Source organism: Clarias gariepinus, chromosome 15 (genome assembly GCF_024256425.1).
Source record: "Clarias gariepinus isolate MV-2021 ecotype Netherlands chromosome 15, CGAR_prim_01v2, whole genome shotgun sequence".
Lineage (NCBI taxonomy): Eukaryota > Metazoa > Chordata > Actinopteri > Siluriformes > Clariidae > Clarias > Clarias gariepinus.
Window position 1 is genome coordinate 13274277 of NC_071114.1, and position 18197 is coordinate 13292473.

Here is an 18197-nt window from a genome sequence, read left to right on the forward strand (position 1 = left end):
TATAGTAACTACTGTATGGAAATTAGTTGCTTCAAAAGCGCACACATTTCCAACATTTGGCTGTTTTAATTAACTTTAAGGTATTTACCCTATAACAAAAACTTTGCATAAAGTAGCCTGTAGTCATGATTATGCAATTTCATTATACAGTGTACAAACATTTTGATTTCACTGTCTGTTCTTATATCATATATTCTATTTTCACAAGGATCGCATTTTAAAACCTTTGCAAATTCAAAAAAAAAATAAATAAAAAATCAACCAATCACAGTCCTTGAATTGCTGCATCATCCCTAGCAACGGGATCAACCACACCTCCTCACTAAGATAAAGGTTTTTGTACTTTCCTTACTTAGAATTCCTCTCAGAAGTTTCCTAAATCACTTTTAGTCTAATACTCTCAACTGAGACTTTTTGGGTTAAGATAGGCGCTCTCTGAGTGAATTCTAAGAAACATTGTAAATACAGGCCCCGATATGTAAGCTGGAAAGGCAAAAAGTCTCACAGGGCTCCAAAACCACTTCCTAAAAGTTTATCTACAGTACTTAACGTTTGGTGAACTGATTTCGAATTGGCACCAATGTAATACAGATATTTAAGCACAGGGCTAGCACCACTGACATCTTTCATACATCCATCATCGACACCACTTATCCCGTGTTGTGGAGTCTATTCACTGGCAGTCGGTTATGCATTCAGTGATAAATAATATGCAACACACCAAGCTTTATTTTTAAAAGACCAAGTTTTTAAAAACTGCAAATATTATTGTAGTTGTTGTTTCCGACACAGCTAATGTTAGCCTTTTAAGCTCTTCACCCTGGTCAGGGCTGGGAAAGATCCAGAGTCCATACCAGGAACACAGGGCACAAAGTGGGTACACACCTCTAATGGGATGCCAATCCACTGCAGGGCACAATGCACAAACACCTAGTGGTAATTTCTGTTTATTTTCCAAGTGAAACTTAAAAGTGCAGTATGGTCTGTCACATATATATTGCACATTATATATCTGAGGAATTAAGACCAAGTAAAAAAAAAAAAAAAAAAGTAGACAAAGCACACCAAATATAGGAACAAAGTTTATTCCAATTTAAAACAGATAGGTTTTTTTTCTTTTAAGGAGAAGGTTATGAAAATTGTTTCCATGTTTGAATGAGCTTCAGGCAACAGTGGCTGAAATGAACCATAGAAAAGAGAAATATGGCTAAAACACTGTAAATGAGCAAGAATTAGGCCCCCCATGTTTCCTCACCCACCAAACCCCAGCAAATCAGACACACATGCATTTAAGATGGAATTTCAGTTAAAAGAAGTTTAGCGTCTTTCACCTTAAATATGCAATAGAAGTGTCCTTTATCTGTTTAACTTAATCACATACTTGGTGTTTGTTTCAAAAACAGGACCATAAAATACATTGACCAAGTCCTTTTTTTTATGGTTTTACACAATATTGGCACTTGTTAAAAGTCTGGCTCTACAAAGAAAGGGGATTGGCACACATTATAGTACATCATTTACATTTGGTATGCTTAAAAAAAAAAAAAAAAAAAAGCTAATCGAACAAACAAACAAATTACTTCAATTTTATACACCGCTTCATTTTTTTAACCTGTTATCAAAAAAGCAACAACAACATAAAGTCATTTCTAATAAGTGGTCCTACGTACAGGTAAATTATTTGAAATAGGAAAAAAAAAAAAAGTTAGCTTCATATTTCCTGTATCCGTCACTTCAGTATGGACCTCAAGCAAAAGCATCCATTCCGTTAATTAGTGTTCACATCTCCAAGTACCAGGAATGTGCTTGACCAAACAGAAACGGCAGCCATTAGTGCTAAGCAGGTTTGTTGCACTGACCCAAGGAGAAACAACTCAACATCGAAAACTCGGCAGATGGACCAAATGTCCCTGCTGCCCTTTGGACAATTATGAAAGAATAATGCTTACATGTGATAGAAAATCTGTTTTTGCAATACATGACCTACAAGAATATCTGTAGTGTTTCCTGTTAGTGAGAAATGACAGGATCTAGTGTATGCAGCTTCCATATAATGCAGTCAAACCTTAGCGTTCATATCGATATAAACAAGTACAAGTACATTTCATATAATCAGAGATGCATGGCTAAATATGGTGGGTCTTGATATTACCGTTATGTTGGCACAAAATGCCCATACACGTAAGAAGTACAACTGATAGAGTTTGAGTGAGCTAAAAGTTTAATCTTATCATAAACCGCACATTTTATGGAAGTTAAAAATAAAAATACAGCAGCAGTGGCCTGGCACCTGATTCCATCACCCACCCATGTGATGTTAAAGTATTCGATGAACATGGTCATCGTTAGCCTTTTAGGTCTAAATGCAAGTCAAACGTAGACAGGGTTTACAATCTATAAATACTCAAAGAACAGCATGTGCAGTGCAAAACTGAAAGACTGAAGTATTCTGTAATACAGGTGAAATAATAATAATTATTTTAAAAAAAAAGCATCGTGTGATTTGTGGCACCAAAAAAAAAAATAAAATAAATTGCACTGATGCTGTTCTCAAACTGCACAACCTTTGTTTTGGTAACAAATATAAAAAAAAACATGTACATCACAGATGATAGGGAATATAATACAAAGCAAGATGTTTTGGTAATGGCACATACATCTCCACTATATAATTATCAAAGAAAGGTGCCACCACTGGGGAAAACAAAAGGGGGGAAAATGTTCGTCCTAACAGGGCCCGAGCATGATGCAGAGATCAGAGTTTTATTGTTGTACCAAACCAAAAAAAAATTGCATAAATATGCCAGATGCTTGTGAAAAATCTAATGGTGTAGCATGCTCCTCTATGCAACTTGAACACATCCTACACTAATCCCACAATTCATCCTACATCACACCACAGCACATGAAGCAGAGGGGGACAGGAGGGGAATAATGAAATAACTTTTCTCTCAAGTCTAGAATTACCCAAAGCTTTCCAATGCATGTAGTCGAACATATGATTTCTCAGATGTACCCCTGGCACATTTTAAACGCTAAATCTGCAGTCGCGATAATCATCCCATCATCCACACATGAACACACCGTCACCCCGATTCAGCTACTCGCTTCATTGCACCTATTGCTGTTTCAGACTCAATAGCGCTCTTGCATCCCGTCAATGTCACCCATAATTAGCCCTTATAATGAAAGTATGAAAACTCACCTGAATTACATGGCAAAGAAAAAAAAAATCAACTTAATCAGCTCCTTACCACAACAGGTATGACACCTAGAGTTGACAAGCAACAACTAGGAAATGGTACTAAAACTGATACCGATCGTAAACCTCTAAGGCTACAACTGACAGCTGACTAAGGATTTCCTATTTGCATAAAGCATATCTTTGAAATGGCAATTCAACTTTACCAATCTTACAAAAAAAAAAAAAGTGACAAGCATGTACAAAATACTGAAAGAAAAGTATATCAATAGCCTATAGATTTTACAGCAGTATGGACTCCTCCCCTTTCATTTCAAACAATCATTTGAGGGGAAACAAGTCCTATTAACATTATTTATATATCTGGTCCATAAATTACATAAATAGAAAAGATTGATTTCACGTTTGTACAGCACGCTTGTGTAGTAGAACAATGTCGGCCAAAGAAACATTCTTCATGGAACCAGCAGTTTGAACACTACGGAATCGTACTGCTTTTAGAGTCTACTTCAAACCAAACTGTTGTCACACAAACATCACCTATTGAAATGATCTTGGATTTTACCATGAAGTAAGCATGATGCACTCCATAACAACAGTATTTAGTTACCATATCACATTGTTGAAATAAAAGATACTATGTGGCAAAATAACACCTGGGTTATACTGAAACTAATGATTCGTAACAATGCATGTAAACATACAGAAAATACAATTTAGTTTTGCAAACTTCTAAATACATCGTTGTAGATTATTTCTTTTTAAATCCCTTCAAACTGTACCAAGTAGGCAACCAATACTGGCAAAAACGTAGCAAACAAATCAACTTCAACGTAGCTGAATAATAATTTGTTAAACGGTACAGACGGAGAAGGAAACCCACTGCGAGTTATGCTGTTTTGTTTACAGAGGACCTCTAAATCTACATATGAAATCATGGCAAGGTATCGACACGCACTGATCTAGCCCATTCATTTGGAAGGAATCTATTTTCACATAACTCACCACTAACCTTTTGTTTGCTACAGCAGTAGGGCTGTGTGAAATGTTTAAATTACTCCTAATATACAAAAAAAAAAAAAATCAAATCCACACGGTCTCTGCCGTTCTGCAAGAAATGTCTTAACAACTGGTTAGATGTTAATCAAACCAAGTTACATTCAAATATGTAAGGTGAGGTTCAGCCTTGGTGAGGCACACAGAAAAAAAAAAAAAAAAAAACCTGCACTCAATGCCCTGCTAGAACGTTGCCGTGTCAAGAGCTCGGCATTTCACATTGAGCTACCAGTTAGACCTCCATACAGATCAAGGACAGGTTCTCCTCTACTAAGGTCTTACATCAATTCTTACTCATCTGGAGCAACTCTGCTGCCCCTTTTGAGCACCACCACACGCAGACTAAGTGCCCTAACTCTCTCATTTGAGAGGCAATCAGGAGGGACAAGCAGTGGAGTTATCAGCTGATGGGATAAGGCAAGACACTGCCTGCAGCAACTGATAACGCCGTCAGAAATTAAACAAAAACGAAAACCTGGTCGAGTAATAATAATAATAAGAAGGAAAAACAACAAACAAATATCTGTGCCTGAAAAAGAGCAGAGCTGTGTCAGTCTAAATCTTGATTATGTTATGAGCGTGGATGTATGTGGGATACATTAAAAACTGTTGTGCCTGGGCTGCAGGTGTCCCTCTTTCTCACTCCTCCTCTCCCTCCCTCCCTCACACCAGGTTGTACTCTTTGAGGTTCAGCTGCAGAATGGTGTCTTTGACGGCGGCAAAAACGAAGCGGATATTCTCGGTGTCCGTGGCGCAAGTGAAGTGAGAGTAGATGATCTTGTCACTGTCAGGGTTCAGCTCCACAAACATCTTCAGAATGAACTCTCGTCCTGCCTGGGCATCTCTCTGTGGACCTGGAAGACAGACCAGGTTGGTCATTTTTTTATTTTTTATTTTTTTTTATTAAATGCTGACTTACAGAAATATCAAACAAGATACATCATAAAACCAGAGGTTAAGGCCAACATCCTGCAATTATCAGCAATTATTCAGCTCTGAGTAATAACGGCTTATCATTTAGGAAAAGACCGCAATACATTTTATATTAAACACCATATTATATTGTAATAGTCACCGAAAGGCTCATTAGATGTTCGCTGTATTCATACATCTTGCCTAATTAGCTGGAACATTATATAAAAAATTTGATGTTTTTAATGGAGTCAGTATTAATTGTCCTTTTAAAAAGCATACAAGTCGCTGATGGAAATTGTAATTGAACATAAAATACAGAATCTTTGCACATCCTTGTATTACAAAAGGAAATAAAAAGATTGAATCCTTCAACTGTTCTTAAGATTGCCTTTTCCATAAAATCTCTTACATAATCATTGTTTACCGTTAGCTACTTCGCCAAAAATACAATTGTTTTATTTAGTTCTGGGTAGCAATGTCTCGTTAATTTGTGTTCTATGGCCTTTATTTACAATAAAGTTACTAGTAGAAATATTAATCTAACATCAAGTTCCAATGTTGGCTATTGAGTATTTTTTATACAGGTGCAATTATTAATCAGTAAATGATCAGTTGGCCCTCTAGTCCATAAATACATTTAGAACACTTAAGCCCAATCCCAATTCTATTTTCTACCCCTTTCCCTACCCCTCGCCCCTTCCCCTTGTCCCTTTAAATAAAGTGGAAAGGGAAAGGGTTAAAATATTTCCCCTAAGAAATGCGACATCACTACAACACTGTTGTACGTCATAATACGTATCCGTTAATTTACATGTACACATACATACGTAAGCAAAACAATGCGTTATCAAATGCTCGGCAAACTGCCATGCTACTGAACTTTCATATTTGTTTGTAGCATGCAGTAAAGTGTATATGACATAAAAATATATTTTTGTAATATCGTGCAATCTGTGCTATCCGCTAGCAAATTTTAGCGTTTTTTTTGAAAACATTTCTTTACAGATCACCATAAACACAAACAAGACTAAAGGTAATATACATATAATGAAAACTTGTCATAAAAATCCTTATTAATGGCAAAAATTAGTTACATTTATGGGTCTGCTTGCTCGACTGACAGCCATGTTGAAAATTTCGCTTAGCCCTTCGTTTAAAGTGAGGTCCCGAAAAATCTTCATTTGAAGGGCTATCTGGCCCTTCCACTTCCAACCAAAAGAGAAATGAGACACACCTACCCCTTCACGTGCACGCGCCAAACGGAGGGGTAGGGCTAAGTGTAGGGGTAAGGGGTAGAATTGGGATTGGGCTTAAATCACACACAGACCTTTAAACACTTGAATTATGTGGGTTGATAAGTTGTAATACACATCTTTACCACTTAGTGTCTCCTTTTTCAACTCAAATTATTAAATTCAAAGGGGGAGAGAAAGAGAATTTACCATCAAACTCTGGGAAGTAGTCAACCAGGTGAGAATACATGATCTTTTCCTCCAGCAGGTCCTTTTTATTGAGGAACAGAATGACAGAGGAGTTCTGGAACCAGGGGTAGGTGATTATTGTCCGGAAAAGGGCTTTGCTCTCCTCCATTCGGTTCTGGAGTGGCAGATTCAAATAAATAAATAAATAAATAAATAAATAAAGTTAAAAAGCATTTTCCAATAAAGGGTTCACCACTAGGAGTTAAGGTTTACTGGAAGTTATTTAACACACCAAATGATAATTAAAAATCCCTCAAAGGAACACATACGAAACAGGGTTGTTAATTTGTTAAAGAATTTTTTTTTTTTAAGAATATGTGTTTTACACAGACAAGTTAAGCTAATTCACATCACTGAGATTATTTTTTTTTTGCGTGTACCTCATTGTCTGACTCCACCAGGACCTGGTCATACTCGCTCAGGGCAACAAGGAACATGATGGAGGTCACATTCTCAAAGCAGTGAATCCACTTCCTGCGTTCTGAACGCTGGCCCCCCACATCCACCATCCTGAAATGGTTTTAAAAAAGAAAAAAAAAGGACAAGGTGAAGGAGAATAGGATATGATGGCAGACAATGGCACCTTACAAATTGCACCTGAGGTTTGATCAGGAAAATTTCCAGAGAATCTACATATTCACAAATTTTACTTTCATTACCCTACTTCCTGACTAGTTGACCAAGGGACTCTTACTTATTTAAAAGCTTGATAATACAAAATATAGGTCAATATTTGCTGCCTATTACATCAACGCAATACTATATCCATTTCACTAGAGATATTAGCAGGTCACATTTTTCATTGTGTTGATGCAAAGCAAGGATACTTCACTGAAAAATAAATTCATATCTATCTCTCTCTCTCTAGATATATATATATATATATATATATATATATATATATATATATATATATATATATATATATATATATATAGAGAGAGAGAGAGAGAGAGAGAGAGATGATGAAATTTATTGCCATCTATGTTCACTAAATTTTATGGATTTTGTGTATTAGTTGCTGCAGGCCTGGATGTGACATTCTGCTATTCTGGCAGCAGCCAGTACACGGAAAAAAAAGTACATCATGCTGGAAGGAAGGACCTTGAAAAACCTGCCAATCTGGGTGCATGATATGAGCCAAGAAAGAGCCAAGCAAGAGCGTGAACAAACCTTGGGAGTAATGAATGAACAGTGGATGGGAGAAAGGATGAAGGATACAGGAGAGATGGTAACCATGAAGGCCTCCAAACACCTATGGCTATAATCGAACAGTAAAGCCAAATTTGCTTTAATTATCTACATTTTGAACCAAACCCAAACAGCCCCCAATTTCTCATCCAATTTAAAGAAAATCCAGCAAATTAAAACAGTGCCAAAGAAGTTTTTTTTTTTTTTTGTTAAAACCACCCCTCCATCTTTCCACCGTCTCCCTGGTGAGAAGGCATACACAGGCTGATAAATGACTCCTCTAGGAGCATTAGCCTAAAATTAAAGCTCCATCATGTCAACCAACCTCCTTCCCAGCAGCTAGGATGACCGTCTGACCTACTTACAAATATAAGTGCTCCCAAGTAGATGAAGCTGTGGGAGACCGACAATTTCATCTGCTTCTAAACTACCTGCATCTCTGAGGCATTTTGGCATAATACGGTATAACCATTACAGGGTTCGAAACGGGCTTTGTTTTTAAATCAAAAGCTAGTATAAAGAAAATACCCTACGTACATTTAGAATTCTAAACAATGTTAAAATTAAATATCCAGTTTTTGCCTAGATTGGGGAAAGCATCAATGTTTTCTACCATGTATCTTAAGGACTGCTGCAGTAAAGAACGTTCATTCTGTGAGCATAGCGAGATGAGAAGGAACCTCTCGAGTCCAACCTCTTTGGGAGCCGAGCTATTTCTGTCGCTGGTCTGCGTAGGTGGGCTCAACACACTGGCTTCCTGTCGATCTGCTTGCTTTCGTAATGACTCCTGTTCAACGGCATCCTCTCTCTCCATCTCTCTCCCCTTCCTCTAATAGCAGGAGGATAAGTGTGTGCAGAGGGCTGCTGTACCCATCACAAAGCTACAGTTCTTAACAGAACACCTCTGCATGACCAAGCTTAGGCGACGGCTTTGTCAAATGCTGTAATGCTGTAGTGATCCTGGTAACTTAGCAATGGTATTGCATTAGTGGCAAATCCTGCTCTGCCGCATTTCATAGCCTGCCGGCGAGTGAGTCATACTCCACATTCCAATGGTTCTTGGTTCCGGTTAGGATCATGCCAACATTGCAAAATACTATACTTGAAAGGTAGGTTTGTACAACTTATTTTAAATAAAGCTTTTTGAATAGACACTGGCACCTGACCCTACCTGTTTAAGTTCAATGGAACAAAACCTTCATGCAATCATCTACCCATTCAAATCTTCAACCATGTGGGGAAAGGAAAATCCTGCAAATACAGGTCAAGAGCTTCGAGTACTACCACCAAACATAGGACTGAAGAAAAAAATGTGATCTATGTAATTTTGATCATGGATGTGGTAAAAGACAGGGTAGTCCAATTATTTTAGAAACTGCTGATTCTCCTGGGAATTTCACAGAACAATCTCTAGACTGTACACAGGCATAAACGTAACATTAAGTTGGCAAAATTCTGTGGGTAGAAACACCCTGTTGATAAATACAGGAAGAAGGAAAATTGGTTTGAGTTGCCAGGAAGGGTATAATAGATACATGCTGAGATGCTTTTCTGTTCGGGATGGCTGTAAAAATGGATTCCTATTGGATTTAGACCAGGTGGGTCATTCCACTTTAATAGTTAGTAGTATAATATTTGGAAATATATCAAAATATCAGAATGTTCATATAAATGTCAAATTATCTTAAAATAATTTCTTAGATACGAGACCTCAGATATAAAAAGCAAATAAAAGCAAACAAATATAATCGTAACCAAAAGATTAACCTGCATAATAAAAATTTTCCCCAAAAAACAACAAGAATAGTTGTACCTGAAAATTATGCTTTGCAAGTCAAAAGGGTATTCAATGATGCCTGTAGTTGGAACACGGACCCTAAGGACATCTTGTTGGGTTGGTAGATAGGATGAGTCTGCGATACGATCCAGATCACTTAGATAGCTAGATTTAAAAAAAAAAAAAAAAAAGAAGAAAAAAGGAAATTGAAACATGAGAGCAGATAATCAAATCCTTAATCTGTGAGTGAAGCAGGCCTTCTGAACAACAACAAATCTGGAATAGGAGCAGATATCCTCCAGCCTTCATCTGGTCTTCACCATATCTCAATTATCCAGAGCTCTGATAGCGTCCCACTGACCTTTATAAAATCTAGTTATTACAAAATAATGAAATATTTTATTCTGGGGCATTACACCATGAGCCAGTAGTATTAGCAGAGACTACAAGACATTTTATATATATATATATATATATATATATATATATATATATATATATACATATACATATATATATATATATATATATATATATATATATATATATATATATAAACCATAATACACAAGACAAAACAAATTACAGAAAAGAAACAATGGTTTCTGGTCAACATGGGTACACTCACTATTTTGTGGAGTCAGACAGCTGATACTCTCTCCTGCGATCGTAGGACTCCTGAATCCCTGGGTCGGCCCACAGCATCTTTATTGCGTTGATGTACGGCTGGTCAAAAGAGCACACTTTCTCCACATCTACCTCCCTCACCAGGAGAGCGTTGGCCTGTGGATGAACAGCAAATATAGGTGACTTCCATTTAGGGCTGGGCGATATGGCTAAAAACTATCACGATATCAGTGTTTTATATCGGTCGATATCGATAATTATTGATATTTTTTATGACCCATTTAAAATAGGGAGCAGGAGAAAAATATTACATTTAAACATTTTTATTTTAAACTTAACCTTCCTCTGATCATAGTCCCCTCAGTTATTAAGACAGGAATGTCAATAACCATGGAAAATAATTAAAATGTAAACATAAGTCTAAAGTCACAATGTAAACAATTATCACAATGTTAACAATTATCTCTTAACATTTAAGGTGCAAAATGAAAGAAAATGTAAGAAATGCTTCACAGGTAGAGATGCTCCGATCAGCATTCTTAGGGCCAATCATCAGGATCATGATTTGCCGATTGCCGATCACAGAATGGCAGGGGAATGGGAATCTTATCTACAATCTAGCAGAGTTTGCATCATTTGTAGAAATGAAACTAACACTAAATTAACTATATTGAAAAAAGAACTGTAGAAATAGGCTACAGTCAAGATCTTGAAGAACCACCAAGTGTTTATTTTAGAAAATTAGAACTTAAAGCTACTGTAGACCATCTTTCCCAAATAAGGCAGAGTAACTTAAAATTATAATTAAAAAAAAAAAAAAAAAAAAAGGGGTCAGGCAGACCAACACACATCAGATCAGCCTAATGGGATGTAGCCTCTTAATACACAGATTACATTTTATAATTGGCAGCAAAATGTAAAACTTGTTACACCAAAACTGGCTACTGCCACAAAGGACAAAACTATGGCATGCGTTTTTTTTTCTGTTATTATTATGAACGTCTGATGTAGTAGAGGAACAACTACATCAGCGAGCTGGGAAGATATTGCACGCGCATAGAGTGCTTTGTCTGCTCTTGTAGTGTAGACGGTAAACCGAAACGCGGAAATAGCTCAAACAGGCAGGATAACCACGAGAGTTATTGTAAGAACTTTCACACACCGAGAGCAAGAGTTTACACAATCCCGCATTCTAGCAACTCGCACTCAATTAGGAATTGGACCCAAAATTGTGAGTACTCTCATAAGATCCGGCGAAGCGTCGGAAACGGCATGGGCAGACTGAGCGATGTGAAGCGCCATCTTGTCTCCTTTTATGCTTCCTGAATCGTGACCGTACTACTTCAGAGTCCTAGTGCCGGTCACGGAGCGAGTGCGCATGACAGCAACGAAACTAGCTTCGCGACCTCTGTTTTCTTCCAACAAAAAATAAAAATTATTGAACGTTTAATCGAACACATTTTTTATTGATATCGATCATGTGTCTATCGCGATACATATCGTTATATCGCCCAGGCCTACTTCCACTTCCAATTTAATTTTTAAAATGGACAATGTCCTACAGAAGAAAATCGACTCAAACGATTGTCCGTTTCCGATTCTGGTGATAACCCCGGGTAAGGGTACGGATTAACGGTTTTCTCCACAGAGAATATTTGAAATTATTATGAACACTGGCACTGCTTTAACAGCAGCAAAGTCACATTACAGTAACTCTACAGTCATTGAGACATGATTGAACATTCAGATTTAATCCAATTTGGGCTCTTTTATGGCCATATCAGAGGACATTTGCTTCTAAAGCCTAGGGTTTATGGCTGTACAATTAAATTATCTAAATTGTGATCATAATTGTTGGCTCCAACAATTACACAAAACAGACTGCATACCAAGATTTAGACACTAGTTTTGTTGACTGTGGTGTGTTAAATCATACTTACCATTTTTATGGTCTAACCATATGATTGGGTAGTGTTGAGCATTTCATTTCACTTGATTATAACTGATGATCTTACTCAGTTTGACTATTTTCCCATTTCCACTAACTAAGTAGTACTAATAAAATTTTTATTCCAGGTAACAAATTTCTTTTAATTGCCCATGACCAAGTTATATTGATTAAAAAGAAAGTCAAAAACTAGAGTTTATAGAGATAAATCAGCCATTCTCAAAGCTTCAATATACACTAATCTGAGTTATTATCACTTAATTGAATTCTCAATTAATGTACTAGACTTAATACTAATTTAGCCATTGTTCTTTACATGCCCTAAACCTTGACCATCAACTTTACCAGCTAATGCTTAACACTAGCAAATTACATTACATGGTGGAATTATTGAAAATATTATCGATAATTTTATTTTTTAAAATTAACTAAATAAAAATCTAAATGATTGTTTTCTCACCATTTAATAAGATACATGCCACTTGAGGGTGTGCTATAGTGCTTTGCTCATGGGTGAAGAACAACGCCCTGTGATAAACTCACTGTAATAGATGTCCATAATTGTTTTATTGATTTACATCATTTCCCACTAGTCACATTTGTCTTTTTTTTTTTTTTTTTAACAACAGGTCTATGGGATAGTATGATCAAAGCCCGCACCTTATTCTGCTCGTACTTGTACAGGATCTTGAGGTGGTCCATGGCACGGATCATTGCCTGCATGGAGGTGAATATATTTTGGTAGACGAGCTTGGTGTAACTGCGCTTGTCCTCGTCGGTGTAGCCCGAGCCATGAATGATGCGCATCTGTTTGATGAAGGTGCTCTTGCCACTCTCACCTGTGCCTGGAGGGGGAAAACAAAAACACACACATAAGTAAGGTAGAAAACATAACACATGCAAAAGTATATGCAAATCGTACCATTATAAAGAAATAATAAATATATTTATATATATATATATATATATATATATATATATATATATATATATATATATATATATATATATATAAACGTTTATTGTGCCAAGCCAATAGCAGAATATTATTAGTGAGTGGTATTTTGCACCGCAGTTTTTTTCTTTTTGTAATTATTTCCTATAAATATTTTTATGACACTACATAGTGTATAGTGTATTTCATATAAATATTTTTATTTTTACTACACTACATAAGACTGAAACTCTAAACTATTATTTTCTGATTACTAATTTTATATCCAGTCTAAAGACATTTGGTCTGACATAAAATTACCCGCCTCTTCAAGAAATCTTCACTATAACCTGACAACACTAAATGACTTTGAATGGTACATGTAAAAAAAAAAAAAAAAAATAAAAAAAAAAAAACTCACATTGCAAAATGTCAGAGGTCCTTTAAGACCGTACGTTCCACATTTCAGTGGAAGCAAGTCGAACTACTGTTGTGATAAATGGGACGACTAAAATAAAAGGAGAAAAAACAGGTTGTCAAGCTGCACGCCATGCTGACCTCACCATCTCTCTCTCTCTCCCTCTCTCTCTCTCACACACACACACACACACAGCTGGCAGAAAGCTGATCAGGGAAACCCATTAAACAGCTAGGTTGCATAACCTTACTCATTTATAGAGCCATGTGGTGACTGCGAGTGAGAAATCCAACAATCTATGAAGTCATCACAGTCAATATCTAGTCCTTATCATCCACTACTTAGGTCAAACTACATTAATTTCCTGCTGAAATGGCATGTTAACTTGATGACCTGGGTATAGAGTAAATATAGATGGAGTAAATACAATAAGCAAACAGATGGGACCAAATGTGTTATCGTTTTTTGTGACTTATCTGAATTATTAGCCTTCCACAATTAAACTGCTAGTTTTTATTCTTTATTGCCATCAAGATTATTAAGCTACCTCATAAGTGTCGCTTAATCAAACTACTTCAAGGATAATCGTCTCTAGACTCTAACAGAAAATGGTTTAACTCAAATACATTATAAATAAAATAAAACATCCAGTGAGCGGCAGTCCCTTGCTGATGGCGACGTCAGAAGAGAACAATGAACAACATGTTTGTTTGTTTTTTAAATCTGCAGCTTTCCAATTTCAGCAAGCGTGCGTCCAATGCAGATTGCTGTTCTTGGACGACACGAGTCAGGGTTTCCCATAGTATTTGCTACTATTTTTGGGGGGTGGGTATTCAGACAAATTTGCACTCAGAGTTGAAACCAATTTAAAACTCTACTATTCACAAAGTATTTGAGTCTACGTACCGATCCGATAACATTTTCCTAAACATAACCTAGTTATGCCCGCTAGCTTTGCCTAACGCGGAAATCAATTCTTCTTCGCTGCTCAGAATGCAAACACAGGAAGTTGTGTCGTGTTGCCACAAGCAACCACTGTTTACGACAGTGAAGAAGTACAAACGTGCAAGAAGTATGTCCGCTGTTTGGCAGTATTTCAGGCTTGATCAACCAGCCAGTAAAACAGCGACATGTATTATGTCAAGCTGCAACTTTAACACAGCTATATATACAGATAAACACCCAGGTATCGGATCAGTACTCGGTATCGGCCGATACCCTAAGCCCAAGTATCGGAATCGGTATCGGAAAATGGTATCGGAACATCTCCATTGTTTTGAAAGATTTTAAAGTGTGAAAAATAGAATGCAAACAGGAGTGCATAATTTTCTGAAATACTCAATCCAGCATATCTGGAAAAGTTCCTGCAGAACAAAAAGTACATGGGAACGAGTAATCCCTGATCTAGTTCCTCCAATCTGCACAGAGTTAAGCCAAAACAGCTTGTATGTTTCAGACCAAGTGTATTAATTGCAGAGTTTCATGTTGTAAAGTGCTGGGTAAGTTCACCTTACAGAAAGATTTAGATGGATTTTGTTTATACTCTACTGATAGTTTGGGTAACCAAATTATTAGAAAGCCAACATTGAGGTTTTTTTTTTTTTTTGCTTTTATAAATAGATTTGACTGAACTAAATAAATTTATCATATGTAGCCATAAAGTTGTTGTTTTTTCATGATGATGATTATTAAGATCAATAAGATTACTAAAAGACTCTTGACCACACAAACATTTGTGTATTTTGCAGACCTTTTAATATTACTACAGTTTTTTAAGCAACACTAATTGTTTTTTAAACAATTAAAGTTTTAAAAAAAAGAAAAAAAAAACCAGACTTTTCTAGTGGAGAAAATTATACTTAGAATGCATCAATTAAAAAATGAAGCATAAATTATGCATCTCATTAGGTTGAGTACTCACTCATCGTCATTACCACTTTATCCTGTATTCAGGGTCGCGAGGGGGCCTGGAGCATATCACAAAAGGACAGGGTGCCAATCTATTGCAGGGCACACACACACTCACTCACACTACGGGCAATTTGGGAACACCAATTAACCTAATCTGTCTGCATGTCTTTGGATTGTGGAAGGAAACAGAGCGAACATGCAAACCCCATGCACAAGGAGACAGAAATCGAGCCTAGCTGGGAATCGAACCCGGACCCTGAAGGTGCAAGGCTACTTTTTTTGGCTATTTTGATCAAAATATGTTCACTAAAGACTAAACCTGGCTACATCTACATATTTTTCAATGGTGATTTCATGTGTTAAAAATACAGTCATTGGATGTTAATAAAAACTAATTAGCTATTAGGTAAAAAGCCCTGGTCTTTTATATCTATCCCTGAAACACTCCTCATTCAAATAAACCTTTAATGTGATGGAATGATGGATGTGACTAAACGTAGCATCAAAATACAATTTTATAAGACACATTTAAACACTCCCATAAATGTTAGTCTGCATAGCAAAGGTTTTATTTGCCATATAGTGATTGAACTGAATGTTACGAGTAGTTTTTATGCTTTCGATGAGGCATAAGCAAATAGTGACCTATTGTATAGTGTACACAGTGTATAGATTCAGACATTAAACAGGAATAAGCCTGCACCCTGTATAATGTGCACTGCAGTGCTTTCTCTAGTAACAATCCATCAGTGTGATCTTGTGCAATAAAGTCTAGCAACATACTTGCACAATAAAACTCCTTTGAGTAATTGACTCGAACTTGCAAAAAATTTACTTTGTCAGGTGTACTGACAAAGTGAACAGTCCCTGAATCTTTGTGTTTGAAGAAATTTTTTTTTTTAATGCTGATGACTTTCCTTCTGAACAGGTCATGCAATGTAGGCTGGGCTACATTTCTCTATGAGAGTCGTGACCAGTACAAAGCATCTTGAAAGATGTATAAAAATAAATAAATAAATAAATAAATAAAAAGGCACATGTACTTTATAGCAGAAGTTATTCTAATCTCTTCAGCAGACTTTCCTTTTTCCTCAGCAATGTGAGAGAGAGAAACTGGGCTATGCTTACTGTCACACAGTCCCTGTGCAACCATGGTCGCCATGGTAACCATTTAAAGCATTTAGTGCACACTAAACTGGATTTCAAAGAGTAGGCCAACAGTGGTACAGCACATCCCCCAAATAAGGATTGTCCACAAACAAGTACGTTTAGAAAAAAAGGAAAAAAACAATTTTTGTTACTTGTTAGAGCACTGGTGCATGAACATTATACCTAAATATAAATATGCGATGAAGCACGGTGTTGCTGCGCTCTGCTCAGTGTTTTTTTTTTTCAAATCAATCTAATGCAACTAAAAGGCTAAAAATGGATCAAATGCTTAGGAAACAGTGGCACAGAGAAAATAAACCTTAATTTTAGATGAATGGATTACAGTTATTTTAGTCAAGGTTAAAAGGGGGAAAGTGTCACAGATCAATGTGAAAGAAAAATGTTTAAAACTGGGGATGTCTAGCCATTTGACTTTCCGTAAAACCTGAATAAAATGTCACATGTACATGTTTTAATACGAATTATATGACGATATTGTCACTTCTTAGAACACATTCAAAAGGTAGAGTGCCTAAGCTTAGGATAGCTGCTTAATATCACCTATTAGGCCAGCCCACAGCTGTTTCAGACAACTGTGGGCCCCCCATGGAAAAGCTAATCATTTATTTTGGTCTCCCTGTACTTTGCCTACTCTCACTCTGGCAGCCAGGCATCTTGTTGCCTGGGACAACAATGTGACTGACATTACAAAAACCCTGCCAGTGCATTTTCATTGGTTCACTGGGCAGCTGAGATTCTGACTATGAATGGATTGCAAGAACATGAAGCAAAATGGCATAAGAATTTAATTGTGGGGCCTGCTGGAAGGAAAATCAGATACATGGCAAGATACCAGTCATGTAATAAGACACTCTGTGTGTGCAGCCCTGTTCTGATTTTATGAGCATTCTTGACATTCCTTGCCTTGTAATGGACTTGTATGAGCACCCAAAAGCCAAGCATATTTCGGTCTCTGTTCAGTCAAAACTCTTATTTTTAGTACAACACAATAAAATGGCAATCTACAATATCAATAAAGCAACAAACCATTCTAGTAACAGCATCACAGAGTAGCTGTGCAAATAACAGTAGCGCATAATTTAAATGGTGGATGGAGTTTGGTCCAAATTTCACCAGAAGTAGAAGCACTGATTTTTTTTTTAAATACATATTCGCCTTTATTTATTTATTTCTTTACACAGCAATAAAAACTATTAATAAATTTTAGCTGCCAGCAGCAGTTAAAAAAACTCATTCATTTTTGTGCCCACATAACAGAGATGGAAGTCATTGAAACTTTCAGTACTTGTTTCCAAGATATACTCAATTTAAAAAACCTTTGCTGAGATCTTGCCTCATGCTCGGTTTCCATGAGCAAATGAATGAAATGAAGTTTGTTGCAGACGAGCTATGACTCAATATATGACTTTTTCCTCCTTTAGATCATGGAACATTACATTATTTCAGTGAGCTAGAAGACAAAGTATGCATGCTTCAGTGCACTCACTCAGTCTCTCTGAATGCTCACCTCACTGCTCATCAATAAACATGCAATTCATTTTTCACAATCATGTTCAATGATGTATAA

General features: G+C 36.6%; 1 protein-coding gene across 1 annotated transcript in view; it reads right to left on the reverse strand.

Moving 5' to 3' along the window:
- Positions 1–1069: 1069 nt before the first annotated feature.
- Positions 1070–18197, reverse strand: part of LOC128542703 (guanine nucleotide-binding protein G(q) subunit alpha-like) — a 31514-nt gene continuing 14386 nt past the window's right edge. The window contains exons 2-7 of the mRNA XM_053512664.1: positions 12858–13042; positions 10251–10405; positions 9659–9787; positions 7035–7164; positions 6616–6769; positions 1070–5112 (exon numbers count right to left, since the gene is read on the reverse strand). Coding sequence (XP_053368639.1) covers positions 4922–5112; positions 6616–6769; positions 7035–7164; positions 9659–9787; positions 10251–10405; positions 12858–13042 — 944 coding nt within the window. The 3' untranslated portion in view covers positions 1070–4921. The remainder of the gene's footprint in view (positions 5113–6615; positions 6770–7034; positions 7165–9658; positions 9788–10250; positions 10406–12857; positions 13043–18197) is intronic.